Source organism: Tasmannia lanceolata, unplaced genomic scaffold, assembly GCF_043159265.1.
Source record: "Tasmannia lanceolata isolate RefF3 unplaced genomic scaffold, GAP_Taslan_0.1 ptg000015l, whole genome shotgun sequence".
Classification (NCBI taxonomy): Eukaryota; Viridiplantae; Streptophyta; class Magnoliopsida; order Canellales; family Winteraceae; genus Tasmannia; species Tasmannia lanceolata.
In genome coordinates this window covers 36,280,429-36,292,495 of record NW_027518692.1, presented here as the reverse complement: position 1 = coordinate 36,292,495, position 12,067 = coordinate 36,280,429, and the positions used below count along the sequence as shown (strand labels likewise).

The 12,067-nt window shown below is 37.3% G+C and overlaps 1 protein-coding gene across 1 annotated transcript; it reads right to left on the bottom strand.

Moving 5' to 3' along the window:
- Positions 1-3,674: 3,674 nt before the first annotated feature.
- Positions 3,675-7,202, bottom strand: CRR21 (Tetratricopeptide repeat (TPR)-like superfamily protein). Its single transcript, XM_077355574.1, has one exon. It carries the CDS (start codon positions 7,079-7,081, stop codon positions 4,517-4,519), a length of 2,565 nt encoding a protein of 854 aa, XP_077211689.1. The 5' UTR covers positions 7,082-7,202; the 3' UTR covers positions 3,675-4,516.
- Positions 7,203-12,067: the final 4,865 nt, after the last annotated feature.

Genomic DNA, 12,067 nt, shown 5'->3' with positions numbered 1-12,067 from the left:
ACTTTTGTCGCATTTTATGTGATCAGATACCTTGATCCTAAGAAGAATCATAGACCGGGTCAAATGCTGTTGAGAACCTTGATTGGATGATCCTAGGCGCTTGATCCATCAAGCCTCGATCATGCATCATCTAGGTTCCACCATATAAAACTAAACCGTTAACTTTTGTTGTCCTTTATCTTACACTGATATGGGATGTCTGTTCGGAGTGGGACCAAGATTATGTGGGTCCCCTCATGATGTTCTACCAGATCAGCGGTGCTCTCTCTCTCTCTCTCTCTCTCTCTCTCTCTCTCTTCCTTTTGCTTTTTTTCCTTTCTTTTGGTCATCCAGCGAAATTGAGGCAAAATAAGCACTGCTTTTCTAATATGTATGCTGTTATAATAAACAGCAATCTAAGATTTTAGTGCAAGTGGCAAAGAAAAGTATAGAAGGTACTGGTATGATATGTAAAAGATTGACAAGCATTGAAAGAAAAAACAGCTAAGGCCCTTGTGTTGCTGAATTGAATATTCTGTGGTCCTCCAACATAAAACATTAAAACCTGAATGTGTTTCTTTTCTAAGGGAGCAAGCGGGGTTGAGTCTAACCTACACTGACTTACCCAACCTGATTTTAGTACAAGTTAGGTCAATCTTTGTTGGGGTTAGAGAAGAAATTTCTCAATCCAATAAAAAATTGGGTTGGCTCTGGGGTTGAGCTTGAACCAACCCAATCCAAAATTTAAAATTTCTGCATTTTTAATGTAGAAAAAAAAATTAAAATTCTGTGTAAATGTGTTTGAAATTATCTTAACGTAATGCCCAATACAATAATAAATTGCACGGATCGCATTATAATTTATGATTTTCTCTAGGCCTGATTCTTTATATTTAATTACATTGATAGATTCAAAGTCTTCAGGTTGGTTTAAATAGATTTCTTCTTTAGTTCACCATTTAAGAATATTGTTTTTACCATCCATTTGAAATATCTGTAAGTTATATTTAGCAAATATTATCATCATTCTAATCTGGGTGATTTTAGTAACTAGGGAATATGTGTCAAAGAAATTAATTCTTAACTTTCTCTGGACATCCATTTACATCTAGTAAGTTTACTACTTGGTACTAGATTTATTGCTTCAGAGTGTTGTCACATAAAATTGGCTATCTCAACTGCTCAACTAAGCCTTTGTCCCAAAGTGGAAGGAGACTGTACACAACAAAAATTGACTATGTTTCGCTTTTTTTTTAGAAGAGGAGATTGCGCCTCTGGCTCAATGGTCAAGGCTTTGTTCTTCAACCTTGATGTAGAGGTTCAATCCCAGCTTTCCAACCAAAAATAAGTTTTTTTTAGAAGGGATAAGTATAGAAGTTAGGACTATAAGTTAGTCTTTGAACCCAAAATAAAAGTTCACCGTAGTTTGGCAACTAGTTGCAAGAGTCAAGGCTGCATACTCTTGATTTACAAGGAAACATGATCTCAAAAAATTCAGCTTCTTTGGATTCTACTGTAGAGTTTTCTTCTAAGTTATGGCTTTTAGACTCAATACTATAAATCAATAAGTACTACTTTGTGAATATCCTATGAATGCACAGTCTACAGTTTTGGGACCTAACTTTGATATTGAGACTAGGTAGTTATACCTCTGCTATAGTCACCCCAACACTTTGAGAGACTAGAAACTAGGTTTCCTATTGTCGCATATACTAAATGGAGCTTTATTTGAGTTTTTAAATGAAGTTTTTTTTAAGGATGTAAAACTCTGAAAGAAGGGATCCCTATGTCCAAGATTTGTGGCAGACAAGAGTTGAACATGACATTTACCATTATTAGGGTTATGTTTTTCCTTGTCTCAACCTCGTTTTGGAGTACAGATTGAAGGAAATCACCATATGGGCTGTAACCATAATCCTCACAAAACTTGCTGAAATTGTAAGAGGTGTATTCTCCACCTCTATTTGACTTACGGATTTTAATTTTCATATCTAATTGATTATGGGCTTCTTTATTATTTATTATGAACTTTCTACCAAGGTTTTAAATTTCAGCAGAAATCTGAAATTTCGGACCAAAATTTCGAATTTTGGTCAGTACGGAAACCGGAATGTTCCGAAACCGAGATTTCAGGATTTCGGCTAAAATTTTGGTTTCGGTTACCCCCGAAACCAAAGGCTCATCTTTACCCGGCGTAGATAGGCAATTGCAAATATGGAAAAGTCGTATAATAAATTCATAATATACCTCTTAAATCCATGCGTGAGAGTATCTTTAAGGTCACACATCAGTATACACTAACCCTGAAACCTCTGTCTTTCTTTCTAAAGTTTTTCTAATGTACCTGGATGTGCACAAATCTCATATTTTCTTTCATTTTCAGTTGATGGCTTAGGGATTATTCCTAAATACATCCTTTTATTTAGTGAAGAAACATTCACATCTAGTCTACAATGGGACACATTCCTAGATTCTAATTTCTACCTTGAAAGCACAAGAACTCTTATTACAAATATTTTCAAGTAGTTTGATTCAAAACAATCCTTCAGTAGAGCATCTGTTCCCTATAAAGATTTCTACCATACGCCACATTCATAGATTCTACATCGTAAGCAAAGAAAAACACTCATTTATAATATTTTCAAGTACTTTGATTGCAAACGGACATTCAATAGAGTATCCGTTCCCTATAAACACTCCATGGGCACACGTCTTTTCAGCACACACCACTGGCATTGTGCATATTTAGTTTGTGGAGGATGGCATGGATTGAAAGTTAGAACTGTTGATTTAGAAGATGTTCTTAGTCTAGGTTTATAGATAGATATGAGAAGGTGAGATAACGAGGTTTGGAGAAAAGGGAGTGGTAGATCCCTCTCCCTTTCTTCATCTTCAGAGCATTCATTATCACTCTTTGTGGTGTGTGTTTTCCAGATTCTTACTACAGTTGAGTATCGAGAATCATAGCTGTCTCTTCAAATTTTGTTGATGGGGTTGATGCTAGTGATGCTATGTCTGAATTAAGTTTAGTTTTTGTGAGAGATTTCTACGTTAGAGTTTTGAGGTAGAATAAAACGAAGTGTTTTTAAAAACTGATGGAGAGGTTTCTAAACTTATCAAGATCGAATTGGAACACGTTAAATAGGCTTAGGAGGTAAGTGGTTTTAGATGTGAAATTGGGAAAGGGAGCTGATATTTGCACCCCCTTGTTTTGATAGATACAGAACAAGTGGGTGTAAATCTCAGTTTGCATTGGGCAAAAGGAGATTGAAGGAAAAGTGAGCTATAAAGGGTGAACTCTGTGTAAGTGTGTGGGTGCGCGCGTGCTGCATACCATATATTGTTATGGCTATTGTTCTCACAAGAAAACAAATGAGAAAAGGTACACAAATTTACCTCCAGGTGACTCCCTATTATCAAATAAAGCTTGAGATCTCCATCTTAGAAAATGCAGTATGTGGCCGAAGGGAAGCACCATTGTGTCTTGTTGCAAGGTTCAGTGAAGCTGAAGGTTCATCAGAATTTGACCAGGCTATGTCAGGAACTTTGCTTTTCATTGTAACTCATAAGGTTTGATCAACAAGTTACCAACATAACAGTACGCAGTTATACTGAGTTTGCCTTCAAAAACTTAAAGCTTATATCTGAACTAGATTCTCTGATCATGGACCCCAAGAAGATCAACATACTTCATAGATAAAAAGCTTACCGGAGGTGCAAAGCAAATTCTATTCAAAAGAACTACATACATTTTTTAGAACAGCAACATTTTATTACCAACAACAAAAACACAGATTACAAAGAGAGAAAAAAGAATTACATGCATGTATGAGATAAATGTCATCTGAGAATCTTCTCAAATTGGAGCAAAGCTCAAAATCCAGTATTTTCCCTCTCTGTTAAATATTCGATGAGGAAACAGTGGTAGGATACATTCTGTTACACAGGGCCGTGACTCAATAAACCAACAGTCAAATCTGCTAAAAGACAGTATTAACTTTTTATACTTTCTGCTGGTAATGTTTAATTTGATAACCTTCCTTCAAGAAGTTAATGGTTCAGCCAAAAAATCTTGAATTAGTAACACTGCAAAGAAATGTGGATTCTGGTTTGGGTGGGGACTTGCCTCATGCAATCCAAATGGAGCTAATTGCGGCCATAATTCACATTCCAAAGTTTCTAAGGAGTTTCCTTAGCCAGCATGAACGGCACTCTAGTTTGGTGGTGACATTTAGTTAGCCTGAAGAACAAGAAGACCACATTTCTCCCACTCCCTCTTTACAGAAATCAGCATGTCAAAAATTAAATAAATTGGTGCCTTGAAATTGCTCAAGAGTCTGACTGGTTTAAGTTTTTGATCGTATGATTTTCCATCATTCTTCGATACTTGTGTCCAGAAATTCTTCTGAATTCTGATAATAGTTGTGAAAGTGTAACATTCATGGCTGCAGTGTTGCTCATCCTATTCGAACATTAACTTAAAGAATCTCTTGAATTCATCCACTTTTATTACTGTGCTAATCAGAAGTGTGTTTGGCTACGAACAGGGAATTTCTTGCCTAAAATTGTTTTGCTCTGTGTTGTTAAATTGAGCATAACCAATAAATCTCATCTCCCTTTCCACCCACGTCAATGTCTCATAAATTACTTCTGTTTGCGGGTGCGATCTATCGCCTACAACGAATGCATGGATCTCTCTTCCAATCTGAATCCAACTACATCCTGGATTCTTCCTCATCCCTTTCTCTTTCATTAGGTCCCTTAGTTTTGACACCTCAGCCCACCTTCCAGTAGCTGCATATGTGTTTGACAGCGTCACATAGTTTCCCAAGTTTTCAGGCTCCAATTGGTAGAGGTGCTGAGATAAATATTTCCCTAGTTCAATCTCATGCTGGTCTGTACATGCACCAAGCAAAGATCCTAATATAGGAGCATCAGGTTCAAATGGCATTGCAGCAACAAACTTAAGGGCCTCACCTAAATCACCACTGCGACAGAGAAGATCAACCACACAACCATAGTGTTCCATACTTGGCTTTACATGGTAAATTGAAAGCATATGGGTGAAAACCTTTAAACCTTCATCCACCAGCCCGGCATGGCTACATGCTGACAAGACACCAGTGAAGGTGATATCATCGAATTCCATCCCTTCCTTCTGCATTTGGTTAAAGAGTGCAAGAGCTTTTGTGGCTTGACCATGCAATGCAAACGCAAAGATCATTGCATTATACGAAGGCAACTCCTTTCTATACATTACTTCAAATATCTTCTCAGCTAGATATATATCTCCACATTTAGCATACATGTCTACTAGAGAAGGTACAACAGAAAGAGGTGGGCAGAGCTCATGTCTTATAACATGTGCATGAATGGCTTTTCCATACTGTAATGATGCCAAATTAGTACAAGCTTCAAGCACTGAAACAACACTCACAGTATTGGGTCTGTAACCAGCTAGTTGCATTTGTTGGAAAAGGAGAATTGCTTCGTCCTCATATCCATTTTGAGCCAAACCAGAGATGAGCGTAGTCCAACTAACGATATTAGGCTGAACGCCAGTAGATTGCATCTGTGAGAACATATCTTTGGCCTCATCGACTTGCCCATTTCTCAGAAATCCCAAAATAACTGAATTCCATGAAACCACATTTGGGGGCACACCCTCTAATTGCATTTGATAAAATAATTTCAAGGCCTCTCCGCTCAGACCAAATTGTGCATAGGCAGCGATTAGTGTGTTCCACATCACTAAATCTCCTTGTGTAGCACTGTCAAATACCCGTCTAGCATCGTCAATCCTCTCACACTTTGCATACATATCAATAATACTACTCACTACAACCAAATCTGAAACGAGGTTGTTTCTGATACTATAACCATGCCCCTCTTTACCAAGCTCTAAGTCACATGAATCAGAGCAGGCAGAGAACACAGATGTTAGAGTCACCGAATCGAATCTTAAGGTTTCTGATCTCATTCTACGGCACATATAAAGGGCTCTCTCAATCTGCCCATCTTGCACATAACCAGAAATCAGCAAATTCCAGGTTACCACATCTCTCTCAACCATCCTACTAAAAACAAGCTCTGCATCTTCCATCAAACCAACCTTTGAATAAAAATTCATAAGAGAACTACCCAAGATGTTATCTAATTCTAATCCATATAAAACTGCGAGGGAGTGGCCTTGTCTACCCTCACCCGTAGCTTCTAAATTTGCAGATGCAGAAAGAAAGCTCGAAACCGTGACTCGTGTCGGCTCGACGCCTTCAACTCTCATATCATAGAAAATGTCCATTGCTTCCTCATTCAGACCATTTTGAACATAACTCACAATCATTGAATTCCAAGCAACCACATTTCTCTCAGGAATTTCATCAAACACCTTCCTTGCATCCCCCAAAAGCCCACATTTCCCATACATATCAACAAGACTGCTTGCAACAAAGACACAAGCACCAAAACCCATCTTCAAAACATACCCGTGAACCCCTCTCCCAAACCCAATCCACTGAAGAGCCGAGCAAGCTTTAAGAACATTCGGGACGACATAATTATCAGGAAAAAACCCATTTTTCTGCATTTCACAGAAACCCAACAAAGCCTTTTCATTCAAACCTTCCCTACAATGCAATCCAATCATTGCAGCCCACGAGAAAACGTTTTGTCTATAAAGCCTAAAGAAAAGGTCACTAGCCGCGGTCAAACTATCACATTTTGCATAGAAAATAACAAGCTTAGTTTCTATATACTCGTTCTTGTAGAAAAAGGGGCCTTTTTTAAGTATACGAGCGTGAATTTGCTGACCTTGGAAGAGCGCACGCTCGTACACGCATCCCTGAAGGAGTTCTCCGTAGATTTCTGGTCCAATTTGATGGTTTTCGAATTCCATTTCGTTGAGAACTTTTGCTGCTTCTTTAATGCGGCCTTCTTTGCATAGGAAAGAGATGTTGTGGAAGTAAGAGGTGTAGAGATGTTTGGTATTTTCTTTGTTTTTATGGAGTTTGTTGAGATGGGTTGCGGAGAAATGGAGAGATTTTGTGGGTTTTGATGGGGAGGAGGGTGGTTTTGATGGGGTGGGAAGAGGAAGAGACGCCATGCCTATGCATGGAGAGAGAGAGAGAGAGACTGGGAAGGAGAGGATATGGTAGTGATGAACTGATCACTCGTGAGCGTACAATTCAGATGAAATCATTTCCACCCCTTTTCACACATCTCCCCTCCTCCTTGTTTTTTGTTTTTCCCCCCTGTGGGTGGAATAAAGTTGTTTTCATAAAAAAATTTCTAGGGAAATATTTTCTTTTTCTTCAGAAAATTGTTTCTTTGAAAATATTTTCATTCGAAATTTTTTCTTGGAATATTTCCATTGAAGTTTTTGTTTTTTGGAAAAGTTTTTCATTGAGAAATTTTCTTTGAAAATTTTCTAGAGCTAGGATGACATGTTTGGCTACCACGAATTTTTTTTTTTTTTTTTTTCATGATAGATGGTTGTGTCTCCAAGAGGAGATGAGGCTGAAGTGGCTAAAAATCAAGAAACAAAAACATTAGAAACTTATGTCTCTAAGACCGTTTGGATACGTGGATTTTAGAATCCAAGTTTTTAGTTTGAAAACAGTGTAAAAGAGCGTTCATGATCAGGCTGCTGTATGATGTCCTGATAGCGTTTCTTGGATTTTAAGTGAGAAATTCAAGTTTTAAAAATCTCTCTCGCATCCTGGAATTTCTAAAACCTGGAAATATGGGAGGATCTGCTACTCTCTTGCTAACGGAAAGAAGGGTGAGAAGTAAAAAATGAGTTCAAAACGACAGCGCTCTGCTTCTTCTCTCGTCTCTTAGCTACAATTTTGAAGAAATTCTGGATTCTAAAATCCGCGTATCCAAACGGCCCCATGAGAGGCAAAAAATCAGGAAACAAAAAACTCCACTAAAAGAGTATACTTCCAAGGCTCGTCTCTATCGTGCCCTCTCAAATCTCTCTCCTTCTCCCACTGCGCTACCCCTCTCTCCTCACTTGGAAACACCCACCGATTTATCATGAAAAATTTTCCTCGCAGCCTGACATGCCCGAAATGGAAAAAAAAAAAAATATTCTTTGAAATTTTTCGATAAAAATGTTTTTTTTTTTACCCAAAGTCGTACATGTTTCCAACGATGTAAAAGACTTTTTTTTACCGTCCAACTGGCCGAATTCATTTCAAAAACTCTCTCTCTCTCTCTCTCTCTCTCTCTCTCTCTCTCTCTCTCTCTCTCTCTCTCTCTCTCTCTCTCTCTCTCTGTATTTAGGGGTTTCCCTGTAGTAATAGTTATCTAGAGTTTGTGCATTTTCTGGATGTTTTGTGGATTATTTGTAAAACTAGATTTACAAGCTGTAAAGCTTCCAAGATAAATCCAGAAACTCCCCAAATCTGGAAAAAAAACATGTAATCTTTTTTATTTTTGAATGACTAATAAACATGTACTCTTGATTCTCACCATAGCTTCAATATGTGATAGCAAAACATATTATACATTGTTCTTCCTTTCTTTCTGTTATCCGTCACATTTTTCTTTAGTGTAATTTCTACTTATTTTATAAATTTGTTTATTCTTTTTGAATGATTTATAGATTTGTTTATCATAATAGATGTTATTCGATGAGTTAAAAGGACATTGTGGGTAACTCTTGTATCTCCTTTCGGCATATTAGGAGATCGACCAATAGAGTGGTGGATACGTTAGCTAGAAGCGGGTTTCATTTGGAATCCTTGCAGCAATATGATTTTCTCCCTCCTTGAGCTTCTTGTTTGTGCCTTTTAGTTAGTCTCTACGTAGCGTTTATACTTTTCTTTCTGGGGAGTGATAAATCGACCCCCATATATCTTAAACTAACCCCCTATGTGTCTTTCTCTCTCCTCTTTCTCTCTAACCAGAGGAGAGAGAAACACATAGGGGTCGATTTAAGATATTTAAGGGTCGATTCATCACTGCCCGTATTTTTGCTTTTTCTCTTTGTATCTTTTGACCAACTCGGTCTTTTTAATGAATTTTTCACCATTCAAAAAAAAAAAAAAAATCATAGCAGATGTTGTTGATTTGTTCTTATTTTGCTGCATCTAAGTGTTTAGTGTGTAGACTTTTGCAATTTATTTTTCTTTTTTGCTTAAAATGTGAGTTTAGAATTTTGGAATTTATTGGATGTTATTGTATGAATGTTTCCAATTCTTTTGGAGATCCAACACATCACCTATCAAATGGATCTCTCTCTCTCTCTCTCCGGGAAATATAGAGTTATTATATCATGGATGCCCATATCTTACTTGGGAGAAATATAGTGTTATTATATGATGGATCATTGAACATCGATGCAGCATTCTAGATTTACATTTAAACTGTAACATGTGAAAAAACATGGCATTGCAGATGTGTGGTAATAAAAATGCCTGAAAAATATCATGTTGTTTGATGAACCCTTAAGTCTTTATTTAAAAAAAATGACATATAGCTTTATTGAAACCAATAATAACCATTTACTTTATTCTAATAGATGAACACACACAACAACGGATAAGTTTTCATTAAAAATTAGCCTATTTAGACACTGTTTGTTTTGGATTTGAGAACCAATGGTGAACCCAAAACTGATTATTGGACTCAAAAGTAAACATAAATTTGAGTCCAATAAGAGGATCAATTTTGGACTCATAATCGATACTCAAAATCCAAAACAAACACTATGCCTTGTGTAGTGGAGAAATGCTAGCCGGAGATTGCAAGGTCATAGATGCACCTCAGACTTGCAGCGAGAATTCTATTAGAGTTAGTACCCTAAAAGCCAGTACATTTCGTATATCTAGTCATATTAAAATTTATAAATGAAATATTTCATGACATTTAATGGGTAATAAATGATTGAATATGTGTGATAGGCTTGTTATTCGTCACATATTCGTCTTTAGGTAGCAAAGTAGGAATACCATGCTCAAGGATTCACATATCCTAAGGAGTATGGAGAAATGATATCCCTGTTCTTTGCAAACCTTAAAAGTTCTTGGTTGGGGTCGAGATTGGACATCTCCTCCTGTACATAACCAGCACCAGTCTTGTCTACATGCACGTGCCGTGAAGTGGCTTATCCCAATCACTTGGGTAGTAGGCCCTAAGCAAGAAGAGTGGGTGCGACAATAGGGATTGCGCACTAAACAGGATCACACTAGAATAGTTTGTGACAGGAGTTAGTAAGGCTATTCTACCAGATAAAACTCTTTGCATGTCCTTAGACCTGAGCGGTCATATTGGTCTGTGGGGCTGGTCTTGATTCTTAGCCTATCTAGCCGTGGTCCTTCTAGAGATCACTAGAGGGTAGTACTAGAGTCTTGGACAAACCCACAAGGCTAATAGTGATACCCAATATGGAATTCTCCGCCCCAATTAGAGGGATCATCTACAGTTTCGGTCAGAGCACTAAGCCTATAAAATAGCTTGGCCAAGTGGACTTGATAAATTGTTTATCAAAGGTTTTACTAAAACACTCGATTATTTTTTTTAATGATTTTGCAAATGTATTTGTGGGCCCCAACTGCTTGACTGGAAAGTATACCATGAGTGGGCCCAAGGGGCAGTAGTTGTCCACCCCCCGTAGGACTCAACTCAGTAGATTTGGAATGAAGAAGGGACTTGCACATATTAGATGTGATTAGGAGTATGATGATTTGACGGTCATCTTCAGGGTTACATCTCGATGGAGGCCACTAATCCAATGCGATTGCAGTTGTTAACTACGGACCAAGATCTTAGTAGGGCCCATCATTAGGATCTGCAGGATCGATCGTCGAATCCCTGCTGCAATCCTACTCACAACTCGAATGACCCATTTATATCCATTGGATAAGGGTCCTGCATTTACTAGATTGCACGGATGGACTAGATTTATCGCATTTAATGCGAGGGAAAGATTTACGTAGTTCCTTTCTGTATACACGTATGACGCATTTGGAATACCCAAAGAGTTAATTGTTAACTTAGAGGTATTTTGAAAATTCTAGAATATTATGGATGGTGCTTTTATCCCATTGGATAGGAGGAAATAAGTGTATTTAATTAGAAAAATTAAATAACAAGTGTGTATATAGCTTATAGATTCGTTTTACTCAAACAATCATAACTTTCTAACCTCTTGGCAAAATGAGTGTGTAAGTACTCGTTTCGAACAATTTTGAAAGAGCTTGTAGTTTATGACTTTTCCAGATTCGGCCATATAATAATAGTTGAAAAACGAAGTCGAAAATTGACCAGCAGCTTTGTAATGGGAAAGTGGAAAAAGAGAGAATGTAGGAGAGATTTTAGGAGATTTTTTTGGAATTTGATTTAAGCCAACTAGGAACGTTTTTCAAAGGGAAAAAAATGTGTTTTCACTTGTCGGAAACACGTTCAAATTAATATTAAAGATTTCCAATTAAATCTTATTTTTATTTAGTGAAAAAGATAAAAAGCTAGTTTTCTAAATTAACTAATTTTAAGGAAAATTAATTGGAAACTTTAAAGGAGGCAAAAAATATATATAAACACACATGAGAAATTTTTCTATAGATTTTTGGCTTGGAAAAACCTTATCCCTTCTTTGGGAGAACGTCCAAAATTTCTCATCCCTTCTCTCTCTTCTAGTATCTCTACTTCTACTTGTAGTTTTTGGAAAAACCACTAAAGCTCTATCAAGAAAATTCATATTTCCGATCCGAAGGTGCTGATATGATAAGCATACACAAATTAATAAAAGTTATTCAATTTTCCTTCACACAACTTGAAGGAATCCATCGGTTCAACTTGAGGGTCCGCGGCGATGAAATCGATAGTGGTCGTTTGAGAAGTAGATCAAGTAGAAGCTATTATTATGGATAGCCACAAAGGTAATAATTCTAACCTTTTGTTTTATATAAATCACCATCAGATCATCTAGACCCTATGATCTTGGGTTTAACGGCGAAATGGATGAGAATTTTTTTGTTCTACGCGAGTTGTAGTTCCACTGCGTGTAGCGATTTCGCCCGGAGGTTACAACCCTTCCAACAAATTCAACGTGCAACAATGTGTCTATAAGTCACGTGTTTGA

Coding starts and splice junctions, on each gene's coding strand:
- CRR21 (XM_077355574.1), bottom strand. CDS start 7,081: ATGGCGTCTCTTCCTCTTCCCACCCCATCAAAACCACCCTCCTCCCCA.